This window comes from Chaetura pelagica, unplaced genomic scaffold, assembly GCF_000747805.2.
Source record: "Chaetura pelagica isolate M959 unplaced genomic scaffold, ChaPel_1.0 scaffold20, whole genome shotgun sequence".
In the NCBI taxonomy this organism is placed as follows: domain Eukaryota; kingdom Metazoa; phylum Chordata; class Aves; order Apodiformes; family Apodidae; genus Chaetura; species Chaetura pelagica.
Window position 1 is genome coordinate 1,021,475 of NW_009951958.1, and position 15,921 is coordinate 1,037,395.

Sequence of the window (15,921 nt, forward strand, 5' to 3'; positions counted from 1 at the left end):
TACTTGGGAGAAGTGGGGAATGATACTAGAATTATAGAAGGTTTTTCAGCATGTCATGTTCTTTGTGTATGCACTCTAAGTGAGCAATAAAGCATCTAAAAGGCATTTAGAGAGTTAAAACATGAGCAGACTTTATGCATATACATTTGAACACATTATCTCCCTCTGCAGTTTGTAATTGTAAGAGAAAAATTAAACATTCAGAAAGCCTAAACACTGCAGGATATTTCACTACTGCTAAAAGCATAACAATTTACTTTCCAGAATGGCAAATGAAAGAAAGAACAAAGATACTTTGGGCCAGTGCAGTGTAAGTGTTAATAATAGGTAATGTATAATGTGAGTGGAATACTGAGAAGCAAGATGGTCATATCCTGTGACAGCCACCAAGCTATTGCCCATTCCAGCCTTCAGACACATTGCTTCCTTATGAATTCAGAGCTTGTCTTTGTGATTTCTTATTGGCATAAGTGCTGGTAAACACAGGATTTTGCTAAGAAGCTTGCATGATTTTAATGAAAATATGACCTAGTTACTTAGTATTTCACTTTGATGAACTAAATTATCCTACCAAAGACGAATGATGAAGGTGAGAAACTGCTGATGGAAAACTGCAGCAAGTTTGACAAGGTGAAATCTTTAGGGTACTGCAGAATCTGTTGCATATGCAAAGGTTACCCTTAAATGAGATAGACAAGATCTATAGAGGACAAAGTGTGGAAGACATATGCTTTGATAAAAGCTCTAATGTGATTTCTTTTACAAGGAGATTAAGAACTCAGTCAAGACAGATGAGTCTGTTTGTTGGGAACTGATAACTCTTGGCAGTTGCAGCATAAGCAGGATGAGCAGGCAGTGAATTAAAATACTAAATTTTTAAGGAAACTACATAGAATAAGGACACAATCTCACTTCAGGTCATTTCCCTGCATTACTAATTAACAGTTTAACAACATTTTATATTTGAATGGATCACAAGTTTGAAAAAAGCTGCTTATGATAAAACTCAAAAAACATGAAATATACCAGAATTACAGAGAAGAATTTTATAGTCTGCTTCTTTTTCAAGTTGGTTGATTCAACTTCACATTATTTTATTTGGAAATACCAGTAATTTTACAAAATATGATGGAGTTTCAACTGACTGAACCTATCCTGAATTAAAAATGTGGATTTTTGGTTCTGAATTCATTCTCCTGAAAGATAAACAGGAAACAGAGCATATAAAGTAGAGATCTTACATACTAAGTTTTGTAACTGCCTTTACAGAGAGCCACAGAATTAAATTCTGTGACTGTCTACTTGATTTACACTCATCTTGCTTAAGCACAAACTTCCTGGCATTTTGATCTCTTAGACTGAGGAACAGCCTCATAAAAAGGGGTTAAATGTACTTAAGATGGACCAAGTATGTGAAAACACACCCTCCGTCTCAAGTGGATGTTATTGTGCAATAGATCTTTTCCATTACTAAGATGTATAGATTTATTGCACAGAAAGGAAAGATATCGTGCATTACAATTAGTGCTAGGCCTTCCAAAGGGAAAAAAAACCAACCCTGTTCATGATGTAAAGATGGAAGGGAAACAGGAGACTTTTTCCTAACCACAATTCAGGAATGGATCCTGATAACTGGGTTCTTTTTCCATTTTCTGCAAAAACTGATGCATAATCTTAGGAAGGACATTTGTCATTTTAGTCTCTCATTTTTTCAATTTTTAAATGAGGCTATTATTTTTCATTAATTTCCAGATTTTCCATCTGACAGAAAGGTTTTGAAGTCCAGACCTAAAAATAGCTGTGGAACAGGAGAAAATTACTTTCGACTAAAAGCTAACCCACCAAACAACTCTCTCTTCCCCCTGCCAGTGGCATCAGCAGAACTTGAAATCTTTCACTTAAAAAATAAGCAAGAAAGAAGGTATGTGAGCAACCTGACCCATGTGAATGCATATAGAAATTTGTATGTATATATATATGCATACATAAATATCTAAACCCATAAAACCTAAGTAATCACGGTCCTGTCCAACATAGAATATGACAGTGGAATTGGGCAAAGACAAAATTTCAGCCCAGAGCCCTCTGTATTTCCAGCAGGAAAAAGTCCTTTGACCACACTGCTCTCCCACCTGTGGAGATAAACCTGCTTACAAATGCTGGTTTAATGGTTCTATGCTTCCTTAGCTATTTCCCAATTCTGGGGATTCCTGGTTGACCAAGAGACTTTGAGGTGTATTACAGGGAGATGGAAACCATTTTGAATTTCAGAACAGCAGGAAAGGAAAAAAAAATGATGCTAAAAATCGTAGTTTGAAGTCTTTCTCTCTGTGAAGGAAGGTCCCAGTTCACTGCAGTATTTCACTCTGAATGTTGGAGATGCTGACATAATTATTTTCATAAAATATTACTTTGGAAGCTGTGTGAAGATTTGGCTGTCTGAATCTTTTAACTGGTGATTCTGAAAATATCCCTTAAATAGTTCTTCTACAATGTGAATGGTTAGCCAGTGGGACAATACCTACTTGCCTTTTTGCTCTTAATAAATCTACCAAACCCTCTTACCTGTGTTGCAGGAGCAAGTTCTAGTTCTGATGTTGACTCAGAGTCCAAGGCACCCTTGACGACGTTGGCCAGCTCAGACTGTGATCTGTTTTCTGTGGACCTAGAAATGATGTGTTTGCATAACTAACCACTGCAGACTCATACACAGTGCCTTATGTCTTTCAGCTTCCTAAGCACATACTGATTAATTAGCTCATTTCTTTTAACTCGATTGTTTAACTTGCAATTATCAAAAGTACCTGGACCCTTCTCAGGGTTAACTCTTATACTTCTGAGGCACATGCAGACAACAGTTAACACAGCAGAAGAGTCAGGCCTGAGTCACCAGTAGAGCCCTGGGCATCTATTGGCATGAAACTAATATAATGGAATGAAGATTTTGCTTTTATTTCATAGCCAGGCAAAATGAGGTTAGGCAATGACATGAGGCTGTGCCTGTAGTCAGTACCTAAGAATCAACCACCACCTTACAAGACTGCACCTTGGCATATGTGCATTTTTGTGCCTTGATATCCATAATATCCATTATATCCTTTCTTCCTATAAATTAAATCTTGGAGATCAAAATTGAGTTAAATGACCAAAAGTTGTGTAAAGCTCTAAGTTACTGAAAGAGACACTTAAAGGACCAGTTAAGATACACAATAAGTATCATTTGATCAGAAAGCTGCTTCTAGCATATGAAAATGCTAATTGTGATCACATATAATGTAGTGAATGAGCATTGTTTACAAATCAAGAGGCAGCAGAATTAATCTACCCAAACTGTTTCCAAAGACAAAGTCCAATTCTTCCTTCATTTGTATCTCCTGCAATTTACTTGAACTGCACAAAAGAAGCAGTACTTGTTTGGATATTTTATCTTCCCACTTCCAGTTAACCACAGAAATTCTGCATTCTTGGTAGCAAAAAACAAAACACACTGGCTGGCCAGTGACTGCCAAATCTCTGCCAAGTATCCTTTTTACTCATTTTACTTACATGTTTTTAGTCAGTTTTGGATCACCATGTACCTCTGCAGAATTCTCACCACTATTTTTTTAGTAATTGCACAAGCTGCTTTTTTTGGCATTAAAAATTGCTGGCAAAATGTCACTTTATTATGTACTTGTTTATGGTACATTGTCCAAAATATCTGCTTGAACACATTTGATGTGATCATAACAGATTTAATAATATCATTATTCATCAAGTGAGCCTTTCTGTGAATTAGAGAGCTGGACTGGAAATATTTTTTGTAAGTAAAGCAAAAAGCTGTACCATAAAAGCTCTTTTGATGGAGCTCTAGATGATGATGATCCTCTCTCTGTAGAAGGGTGGACCTTGCTACTCCTGTCTCCATGATAACTGATGTCATCCCATTTCTCTAGCTGTGTCTGAATATCAACTGAAAAATAAGTAAAAAACAAAACAAAAGAAAAAACACAAAACAAAACAACAAACAAATCTTCTAGAGAATCTACTGCAGAAAGTTTTATCTCCTCTGTTATATGTAGGTTCTGGAGAAAATGGTGCCTCCACAGCCTGTATTTTAGTTCAGGGTCAATATACATAAGTTTTGTGCATCTTTACAGCTGATATTCTGTGAAAATATTTGGTCATTCACAACATTTTTCTAAATCTTTAGCATTCATGGTCAGAATGTCAGTGGAACTCTTGACTTAAATCAAAGATTTGTATATAATTTAAACATGTTAAGAAAAAGACACTAAACATTTGATAGTTTTGGGTAGTTTTTATCTCCTAATAGTAGAAAAAAAAATTAAAAACACAACATCTTTTAGTGACTATTATTTTAAAATGACTGTGTAGGCAATAGATATTTGCAGTCAAATGTTGGAGTTGTTTTGCAAAATCAAATGTTCAGCTCCTGTTTGAAGTTAAAGTTCTCTAAAAAAGTTTCTGTGCTGATGAATGGAAAATTTGCTACCTTAGTATAAATTACATTTACCTTTCAAATTTCTCAGCTGTGGTGCAAGTAATTTAGTTCAGATGGAACTAAATTAAATTCACCTTTTTCAAAGCTCATCTATAGATCATGCTCAGCAGGATACTGAGTTGTTTGGGACCTTTTTACAGTCTGTACAAATATAGCTCTTTTGTCAAGAATGGATTTTTAATTTTTTTTTATCTTATATAAATGGATAAAGCACTATTGACAAATATCTTGTGTATTTCTGACATCTGCAGTCTGAAAAAGGGCACCCAGTATGGGCTGCCTCTGAGCTGTGTCCTTTACCAGTCTCTCATTATAACCCTATACATTTTTCTACCATTTTACTGAGGCTGATTAATTCTTTTTAGAAAGAATCCACAACTTTATTTGCACATTTAGTGACAACAGATACAATGGGAAAGGCAAAAGCAAAATGTGTTTTTAGTGATGGTGTTTCAAGTAGTTTTTGATGTAGAACAAAAGTTTCACTGCCTGCTAAACGCAGTGGAATAGAAGTTCTGGTGTTGCTCATTGTTTTGCGATAGCAAAGGAGAAGCTCGTGCTAAGCAAGGCTATGTAGCACTGACAAAATAGCTACACTCTTACCTAAATCTAGTGAGGACTTGTCTGAAACTCTGACAGTCTGGACTTTCTGCTCAGAATCCACACTGATAAGGTCAGAATTGTCTGTCTTCTTTCTGTGGGTTGAAGCTTTTAAGCCTTCACTTCTTGATGGATTCTCTGATTTCTTTGCTTTGTTTTGGGTTTGTAAGACAGGTTCACTAAGATCCAAGAGATCCAGACCTGTTGATAACACTTAGAAACAAGATGTTAAAATTCAGTGTTGAGTTAATTCAAATAGCTCACTTTTTACAGTTTGTTCTAATTGGAAAAATTTGCTAGTGTATTTGCATTTGTATAGAGTAGATGTACATTTCCTGGCTAAAGATGATGACCTGTGTATTCAAATTTGACAAGGGATTTCAGGTGCTTAACTAGATGCAGTTTAAAAGATCTTGCTTTGCATAAAAGGTTTTTATTCTAAAAATCTAAGAGACATTTTAGGTTTGAAGGCTGTGGTCTTACTTCACAGACATTCTTGTCTTGTGAGAGTTCCCTGTACAACTGAGATTTTAGATAAGATCTGATTTAATCTTATGATTCATCAAGTATTGACAACAGCTGCTTAGAGCACCACTGTTGCTCCACCTGCCATTAAGGAAGAGCAGGCAGCTTCTTGGGTGGACTTCCTGGGTCATAAAAGAATAGTGATGTACATCGCAATGGTTTCTGATGTCATTGCTCTTTGTTTAGGGTAAAACATTGAATACAATTATAAATTCTACTGCATATTTAGGTCTGAGTTCTTAATTTAAAAGTTGCTTAGTGAGTAATGTTAAAATTCTTCAGCACATAAAAGAAAAACTGTCTCTTTATCAGCATTTCACAGGGCAGGTATTTTTGGCAGATCAATTTGTATTATCTCTTGCAGTGCTTGATCTGTTCTTAGTAAACTGCTGAATTTAATCAGTCTTCATATTACAAGAATTTATCTTTTCTTTTTTTTCTGAAATTTAATTAACCCACCCAAATCTGATAGATATTCAAGGCAGATACAGGATTTACAGATACTTTTGTACAAAATCCACAACTGCTAAACAACCTGAAATATTTCCATTAATTTATATGATACCCTTACAAGGAAAAATATTATCTACAATTGTTATTTAATAAAGTGTTCCAGTTTTTGTTAGTACAACTTGCATATTGCTTTAGACATATTAATTAGATGTGAAGATAATCACTCAGCTGTCAATTATTCATTTTAATAATTTGCATATATAGATTATAATTAAATAGCTTCTAACAAGCTAATATTTTTATGAGACAGCAGTAGAACATAGTAGTGCTCTGCTGGTTATGTTGTATCTCACTGGATCCCCTCAGCTGCTTTGATTACCTTTGTAAAAATACTGTATAGGAGGAGGCCAATTTCTAAAAATATTTCCAAAGGACAATATACTTCCAGTATCATTCAGTACAATTCAGAAGACTTTCAGGATTCCCCCATAATTTTTCTTATCTACCTATCTCTATCTGCTCTACTATCTCACCACAATGCAAAGGAGCTCAGAAATGTTAGATTCTTTCACTAACAAAGTGTCTGAACTCAGCCTGGATAAATTGTTTTGATCTCTCTTCCCTTCTCCCTGACTCCCCATTTTTATTAAGTTTTATAAAAGAAGATTTGCCCTCAAATGCAATAAAAAAGGAAGTTTTTTCTACTAAGAGATCAGGCAATTATTATTTAATAACAGCTTGTAATTTTGTGCAAATAGTAGCAGATTGAGAACTCACTTGGCAAAAACATTTCTTAGTTAAGGTAAAACTGAAATGATTTCTCTCTAGTTAGGGATAGTAAAGAATTTTGTTTACCTGCAGTATTTGATGTTACAGGCCTTGCAACAGCTTCTGGTTTAGTTTCACAGAGAAAGTCATCAATGGAGGGGCTCAGAAGGGGTCTGCTTTCTTGTTGCTCATTCACCAGCTAGCAACAAAAAAACCTGGGGTCACAGAATGTTGTTGGGATGCAGAACATAAAGAAATAAAACACATTTTCACAATACCATGTGCTTTATTTTTGATTGTGAGAGTAAGAGGTTGCAATTAGATGATGTACAAATTACTCTGGGTATAAAATAAAAAAACCCAAAACTTTAGTCACTTGTTTGGGGTAAAATTATATTACAGTTTTACAAATTGCACAAAAATAAAGCAGCAAGGTGATTTTCAAATAGCAATTTTTGCATACTATTGCTTATAGGGCTAAAGTATGCAAGGCCTGTTGTATCTCGCTTCAAATCAACTGGTGAAGTTGGCTTTTTCTACCACCAGGAGACTAAGCAGGGCTGTTTTAGTATTTGGAGGTAGTTGTTTTTTTCACCAGTAACATTCCTCCCCATGGAACTTGCACAGTACCATTTCATCTAGCAAATGTGCATTAGCCCATTAAACAATAACCTGCTGAGACAGAAAACACTTCTCTGCAATACAGAGACATGTGAATGACAGTGGATGGAGCCTGGTGAATGTTTTAACTTCTCACATGAGTTTTGACTTTGTGAAGACACATAATACAGTTTTTTATTGTGATGGCACCAATGCTTTGGTTTTCTGCTACCTAAATGAAATCTCTGCATTGCAGGATATTGCATGTATTAGGGATTAAAAAGACAAAACAGCAAAACAGTCTCATAAATAAAAGTCTCCTCTCTGCAATCTATCTCTGATTGGAGGATCAAGACCTAAACTGAGCTGGATGGATGTCTGATGGTGTGACCTGCATTTACTTTATCTTCAGTAACGTGAAAACATGTTTTCCTTCTGTCTCTTACTTTCATCTGGAGCTATTTCAGTTTTACTTTCATCCTCTCTGTTCTCCTTCTCTCTGTTCTGTTCTCCCTCTTTGCATTGTTGAATGTTCAACATTTTTGCTCAGATACATTTGAACTTTCTAATTTAGGATGCTAGCATGGACTACAGCTGGCAAAAAAAAGTATTTACTCCTTCTCATTTGTTAATTAGTAGCATTTACCTACTCCAATAGTTGGATTGTCTCTAAAGTTACTACAGCAGAAGAGTTCAGATTCACCCCTGTTTGGTACTTGATTTTCGTATCACAAAGTTGCAAGAAAATACTGAAGCTATTGAAATAAAAAGCCATTCTTGTGACAGGTCAAACATTTAAGCTGTGACCTAACACTGACTGGCTGTATAATAGGTGTGTTTATTCATTTGCCCAGGACCTTACAATTTTGCACTGAAATACCAATTTACATGAGTAACATGGGAGACAGATGAGTGATTGCTTGCCCGACTGTGCCTAGCAGAATATGCAAATATGGGCACTATTTAGAATCTGGCAATGATGCTTTCCCAGACTAATTCTGCATATGCTCAACCCAAACTGCAGAGGTACCTCATGAGGGACTTGATCATGTGGGATTTTAACTCTCTGAATTGATTGTCCCGGTCTCCTTCCATGCACAGAAATTACTTGCTTAATTTGGTAAACCTCAGCACTTGATTGGAAATTGCATTTATACCAGCTGTACACTTTTGATTTCCATTAGAGGTGGCTCTACAGTATCTGCATTATCTCCACTTCTATACTTCTACATAATACTGATCTTTAAGTCTTAAAAGGACCTTTATTTTTGTTTATGATTTAGTGACTATTCTTACTCATTTCTGTTGGGGAAAAAATAAAGGTGGGTGCCTAATTAGTTCTTATCCGAATTATTTCTAATATTACATTTCTTTATGATCAACTCCAGGTAACAGAAAAGAAAATCTTGAATACATTTCACTTTTTTGCATTTACACATCTCTCATTCTAGGAACTTGCATCAGTAACAGCTGCTGCACTTTTGCAACAAGTTGCGTATTTGGCTGATCCAGCAGAAAGATTGTTAAAGCCTCTGGGTCAGCTGTATCTTCAATGATCTGTTCTGTGATCAGAACAGATAAACATCAAGGGAAGTCCTACACCACCTGGGGGGGACAGGAGGGGGGAAAGCAGAGGTTCTATAGGAATCACTATAAACCTAAAAACTTCATAGGAAAGATTCGCTTCTGTGTCTGCAAGAAGGTATCAACAGGGTATGTTATCACCTAAGATTTGGATGCTTATCAAGTTTACCATTACGTTCCATGAAAATTTTCTTCAATAAAGAAGAATGGGAAAAGGAGAGAATGAAGAAGGACTATGAGAACCAGGACAGCCAAGATCACTCACTGGAGACAGTGAAGAGTAGAAAAGCTGGAGACCAACTGGAAAGACAATTTCTTGACCAGACGTGTTGCAGGGGAAAGAGGATAAACTCTGGGAAAACCAGCAAGACTGAGAATCAGTCACAGAGGGGAAGGAGACATGAACCAAAAAAGATCTGCATTTCTCCAAGGTTCCACTCAAGTATGAAGTAGCAGATGTCTGGCAAATATTTTTTCTTTTCAAAGCTGCTTATCACATCACTAGTAATTTATTATGTGGTTTATATAAGGAAGACCTGCTCAGCAACAGGCCTTCAAGAGTTAGATACCAGCAGTGTACTCTTCAAAGTCCCCTGATGAATTTCTACCATCAAACTGAAAGATTGATGGTAACATCCACTTCTTCATAATCAATTTTGCCAGCAAACACCAATATTTAATTTTTACTAAATTGTGCTTTCTTTCTGCTGCATTTGTAACATTTCTGATTAATTAGAAAACGAATAGGTTCCTCTTCTTCTGATTCTCTTGCTTTGTAAACATTTACACCAAATTCATCAGAAATGGGCCACCCAAGTGATCAGAGGAATAAAGAACACATTTTACAGGGAGATTTAAAGAGTTTTACTTGCTTAGGTTAACAAAATGAAGATTGAGTAGGAATATAATTATTCTTCGCATGTTCATAAAGGAGAGTGCTTTCAGTGACACTGGAGGAGTGTTGTTTCAGCTGTAGAGAAAGGCTGGCATGCCAACAAAGAGATCTAAACTGGCCATGAATAGATTGGGGCTGAGAATTAAAAGACCCTTTCTAACTATCCCAGCAGTGAAGTGTAAGGACAGTATTTTTGGGGGCAGGGGGAAAAAAAGCCTAACTATTTAAAATGGCTTTTAACAAGCTTTCTACATGGCTGTTTATGATGTGATTTCTTTTGGGGAGTGGACTGGGGCTCAGAGGATCCCTCCCAGTCCTTTGTCCTGTACTCCCATGACTAAGGCCTGGAAAGTTGCAGGAGTGTCTTATTGGAAGGATTGTTCCAGTGAAAAATAATCTGTGTTCAACTGGAATACCTGAGTCAAACCAGATAGGAAATACATTACCATTTCTGCTAATTTTTCAATAAATATAAACTATGCATGTATAGCAATAGAACATAATAGAAACAAACATACATGTTTTTCACATGAGGCAGATATTTCATGATGAATCAAACATTAACAGGTTAAGAAGTGGCATGAGCTGATCTTTTTGCCATAGTTAAGAAGGCTGTGGGGTAGGTTTCTGACATTGCTGTACATGCAATGCCACTTGGTAAGCCCTCGGTCTCACACTTTGAATTTCATTTTGCCATCTCATATATTGTACTAAATATATCCCTAGTTTAAGCTCTGCTCAAGTTATTAGAGGTCAGGCATGAATTTGGACTGGTGCTGTAAAACTTTCATGAGATTAAAACTATTACCTATATTAAAGTAATAATTTATAGTTCTCAAGCACCTTTCAGGATGAATATCACAGAACGTGTTAAAACATTCATGAATCAAGTGTGGCACCACCACAGAGCTGAGAAGTATTATCTCTTCATTGCAGACAAGAGAAGGGAAGCAAAATTAAGAAAGCTGCCCAACATCACCCAGGTCTGGAAGAAGTGACACTGGGAGCAGGAGCTGGGCAGCCAGGGCTGCACAGTATTTATGTGTGCAATATTTGTACACATGCCAAGCAATATGGACACGGCCTGGGGAGCTGCAGATTTCCAAGCATTGATTTAGCCAGTGAGTGCCATAAATTGTCATCCTGTCTCTAGGAACTTCATTTTTCTTTATAAAATCCATTTTAATTAAAGGATGTAACCACACACTCCTTTAACTGGAGGATATCTGACATCTGTGGGGAGTGATTTTCCCTGCTGCCAATGCATCTGAAGAGACTCATCTGTAGTATAAAATTCTCCTTCTAAATTAGAATTAATTTTCTGTGACTGACTTTTGCTGTTGGACAGCACCCCAGAAGAGGGTGCTTTTCCTCACCCCAGCATTGCTATTGGTTTTTGTGTTTCAAAAGTCATATCTATGGGTATTTTTGGTGCTGTGGGAGAGTCAAAAGTGTCACCTGGGGGCTGATAGCAGCCCCCCTGCTTAAATACCCCCAGGCAGAGACGTGAGGTGCAGAGGCCGGGTCAGATGGTGGCAGCTGCTCCGTTCGAGGCTACGTTACCATGTTCCATTCAGCACCCTGGGCTGCAGGGCTGCCCTGTCTGCCCTGAGGGGAAGCACCTGGCCTGCATTTTCTGAGCCCTGTCACCCACCCCAGCTGGCTGCCCTTGTTCACTTGAGGTAGTTTATTAGCCACAGCTGCTGCTGCTCCTGAGTTTTCCTCTCCCCAGTGCTCACGGTTGGCTTGGGGGTCTCCATGTGAGTCCCAGAGCTGCTGTGGGGTGAGGAGGAAGAAGAAGAAGAAGCAGTGTTGGCTTTTTCCCTGGGTGATCTTCAGGCTTGAAAGGTAGGTGAGAGCTCAATGAACGAGGGTAGTTGGAGGTAAAAACAAACCAAACTCCCTGTGGGCCTGGGTGTGCTGAGGTGGGAGAGGAGATGTTGCTGCGGGAGAGGTGCTGGCCTCCCAGAGGGGACGGGTGGCCAGGAGAGGGATTTCTTCCTTCTAGCTAATATCTAGCCTGGTCTCAGCTTCACTATCCTGCAGTCGCCTCTAAATCCCCCAAGGCTTTGTTTTCTCCCCTTTCCCCTGTTGAAGGGCCCTGCCTGCTGAAACCCTCCTGCAGCCCTGGCCCAGGGCCTCTCCTTGGGCCTGGTGCTGCCCGTGGGCTCAGCTGCTGCCATGGGAGAAGCTCTGCTGTTCTGCAAAAGCTTATTTTCTGCTTGTTTTAAGGGCCTTTACTTTAAGGTTTTAATGCAGGTGTCTCTTGTGTTGCTGGTTTTGGTGATGGTGTGTTTTCCTGTGCCAGAGACAATGTGAGATGGTGTCTGTACAGCCATTGCTATGACTTAGGTTATGCTTTGCTCCCAGTCTACATTTTGTGCCTTATTAAGAGCACTAGTAAATGCTTAGGGAGCAGCCTGATTGAAAATGAAATAAAAGAAAAGCAGGAAGGGGGGCATTGACAGGGCTCTGTTGTGAAGTTTCCACGGAGCAACTTAGTTTGGCCTTAGGCAAGGAGGCTGGAGCACACCTGGTGCCCAGGGAAACAGGTGAGAAGATCAACTTCTTGCCTAGTGTCACACAGTTGATAATGTTCAGCTGCACAAAACTCATGGCTACAAGTGCTTTGTCTACTTTCTCTTCCTAGAATGCTGGGCTCACACCGTGGGAGTGCTGGAGCACACTGAGGCTGCTAGTAAGGTAGAGTTCAGACATCCTGTTTTATACACTTTCTTACTGTGTTCCTCGTCTTGATCTGTTTGCAGTGTGTAATGTGTGCTGGTTTGTTTCTTTTCTTAATGTTAGTAGGGCATAATATAATGCTAGTCTTTAAGATAAATTCTTTGGGATCTAAATTAGGGGTTCCAGTCAGGCATAGGCAGCTAATTAGCACCTATGCTTTCAGCACATAGTGAACTAGTTCTCTTAAATTAAGAGCCTGAATTTCCAGACTCCAGAGGGAGATCCTCCCTGTCTAATTCAGGCTGTCCCTCAGGAGGCTCTCAAAGGCACTTAGCTTTCCCACTGGCTATATATGGCACTTATTTTAGAAGGACTGATTCAAGAGGAACCTAAAATTTAGATGTAATTAGCTACCCAAGTTAGTTGGATTGACTTCTGCTTAATTTGTCACTTGAGGCTGATCGGATTACTCGAGGCACTAATTTAGGAAGCTCCAAACTACTGTGGTTAATCCTCTGTACAGTTCAGCAGCAAAGCTGCTCCTGAGCATTTACACCTTTTGGTGCACTTGTGAAAGTGTGATTGGGAAATCAATTGACCTACAATACTAAGTGTGTGGTAATGAACTTAAGAAACACAGGAACCTTAAACTCAGATTTTCTATCGGGGAAACTGAATTTTTCAACTTCATTCTGAGAAACTCGTGTGCTTCTTGGGGGAGACTGGATGAGTAGGTGAACAAGTTAGATTAATTTGAGTACTTCTTAAGTGTTATACTGCTCTTTAAAATTAGCCAGATGCATCTACTAAGGCAGCAACTAAACTGCAATCACTATTTATTTTATACATAGCAATGATTTCTTGATAGGTTCTCTGCACCTGCCTGTGGTACATTGTGATCTTTGGTGGCATTCACTAGGGTGAGAGGAAACAAGTGAATCAATTTCCACTAACTAGCTCTTTCCAAAAACAGATACATGGGAACCATAACTAGAAATTGAAGTTTTTGTTCTCTAGAATGTAAGTGGAAGTACTAGCCTGCCTGATGTTTGTGTCTGTGGATTGTTATCTTGGCAGGGAAAGAACTGGAAAGACCTCATTTTCTGCTTGCTGAGGGAGGTTTGGAAAAAGAACTCATGACAAAACCACTAGTCTTGTGCTAAAAGCTCAAATTGCACAAGTTCTTTTTCTTCACCCACTTTTCTTACTTGTTGATAAAGATTTCACAATCAAAATTCACACCTCATACACTTTATTTACTATGGTATAGTAAGTGTGATCACTACTTGACTACTGCATTATCCTTGTGCCAGTGTCATGCTTTATGTTCCCTCTCACTCTAGTGCGAATTTATGGCCCAATAGAACTGACATGAGAGCCAAATATTTGGTTTTCACAAGAACAGAGAAGCAATTCACAGAGCAGAGAGTGTAACTGACTTCCACCTAACGTGAATTGTGGGAAGCTCTAAAACTGAGGCAAACACATTTCACCCTCCTGCAAAGAGCAGTTTGGTGTTGGTGCCTCTCTGAAGACTAGTCTTGCTCAGCAGGTGGTAACACATACTCTGTTGCTAAGTAGCAGGAAGTGTGTGGAGTGGCCTTGTGAATCAGGTCACAACATCTTACCTGAAATCACACAAGCCAAGTGACCCCCTGGGGCTTAATGCAAACAACTGGTGGAGGTTTTGTGTGAAGTCAGAGAAGCTGTGGAGGATTGCTACAGACACTGTGCTGGATATTTAAATTTACCTGCCATCTGCATTGTTTAAAATCTGTGCTTGATGTCTGAACTGGTAAGTGATAACTTGCTTGTGCTGTGTCTTCATAAACAGCAGTTGCAGTGCTTGATGAGAAGGCTTGCTGTGATCTCTGGGTCACAGTAGCATCCTATGTGTTTGGAAGTGCTGACCTGTACAAGCCATGGTGTGTTGTAACTGTGTTATCTCACAGTTCACCACCTCCTTCCCTCTGTTCCTCTTGGACTGCTAAAGGAAATTAAACATGGGAATGGGAATTGTATCTGGTGTCTGAGTTTTGGCCTTGCTCCAGCAAAGCACTTAAGCATGTCCTGCAAAACTCAAGGTTATGCATGTGCTTAAGGGTCTTGCTGCATCAGAGCCATGGGGGAAGGGGAGGAAAGCTGCTCTTCTGTTTGGACTGTGGCTGACAATTAGGCTTTTACTAACATAAAAACATGATTTACTGTAAATCCGTCTGTCATGTTAATATCTACATGCTCGATGCCCATTTTCAGTAGAGGAAGCTGTTTACTAAGTGCCTCTCCTGGGTGTTAGATGATCATTTATTTATTTCCCCTCACTCAACTATGCGTTATCTTTGTGGTGTTGCCCTGCAATTTGTGTTCTAGCCTCTCCCCTTCTCTGTTTCACTGTCTGAACTACAGAACTACTCTTAGCAGTGATCAAAGGACAAAATTAACTCATCATTGTAGATGCTTAGAGATCCTTGAAGTATTATATAATCAATAAGAAATTACAAAATATGCCTTTAAGAGATGATTTCTGTAATGTTTGTTTATACAAGTGCCTAGTCTGTACTCCTAAAATGGCCTCCTAGTTAACTGAGGGGCTAATAAACCTGATATGTAAACTGAGTAAGTGCAGTTGGGCAAAGTCTTGTGGAACAAGAAGGCTATAGAATGCAAAGTATCTGTTGAGAAAGCCTGGAAGAAACCTATACTGTGGGAGGAGGCACAAGTGTCATGACAGTACCTGCAGGGAACAAATGGTAACTCCTGATGCTGGCTTCTGGTTCCTGTATCATTCATTGAAATTACTTTTTGTGTGGCAGCTCCAGCTGAGGAAGAATTCCCACTTTGTGACCCACAGTTCTCAAATGTTTTTAAACAAGATGCAGAATACAGAAACTAGAGAAGTCCTGTTTTGCTCACATTTCAGGGATTACTTTAGTACTCTTGCAGCATCCTGAGGGGCAACTATGATGATCCTTATGAATATCAGAAAATTATTTTAATGCTTTCCATTAGCTGAAAGTAAAGGCTGCCAGTATTAGGATTCGAGCTGTGTGTACAAATTATTTGTGAAGGACTAGTGATCCATAGATAAGCTGAAGAGTTTCAGCAGTTGTGGGCTGCATAAAACCTCATGTGCTATTCTGACTGTGGTACAAACGTCAATTTAAAAGAAAGGTGCACAACTGCTGCTTTTTTAAAACCTAATTTTCATGCTATAGCAGCATAAAGACTGTAAAGATTAAGAGGAGAGAATTAACAACATAAAATATATCCTGGTTTATCCCAGAGTTTAATTTCTGTAAAGCTTGTG

General features: G+C 38.5%; 1 protein-coding gene across 2 annotated transcripts in view; it reads right to left on the bottom strand.

Annotated features, from left to right (window-relative positions):
* PEX5L (peroxisomal biogenesis factor 5-like) overlaps positions 1-15,921 on the bottom strand; it is a 35,513-nt gene that overhangs the window by 13,128 nt on the left and 6,464 nt on the right. Inside the window, exons 3-6 of one of the 2 annotated variants that reach the window (XM_009999288.1) lie at positions 6,938-7,049; positions 5,108-5,317; positions 3,826-3,952; positions 2,566-2,665 (exon numbers count right to left, since the gene is read on the bottom strand). In XM_009999288.1, the coding sequence (XP_009997590.1) occupies positions 2,566-2,665; positions 3,826-3,952; positions 5,108-5,317; positions 6,938-7,049 (549 nt within the window). The remainder of the gene's footprint in view (positions 1-2,565; positions 2,666-3,825; positions 3,953-5,107; positions 5,318-6,937; positions 7,050-15,921) is intronic. The other variant, XM_009999296.1, reaches the window with a different exon arrangement.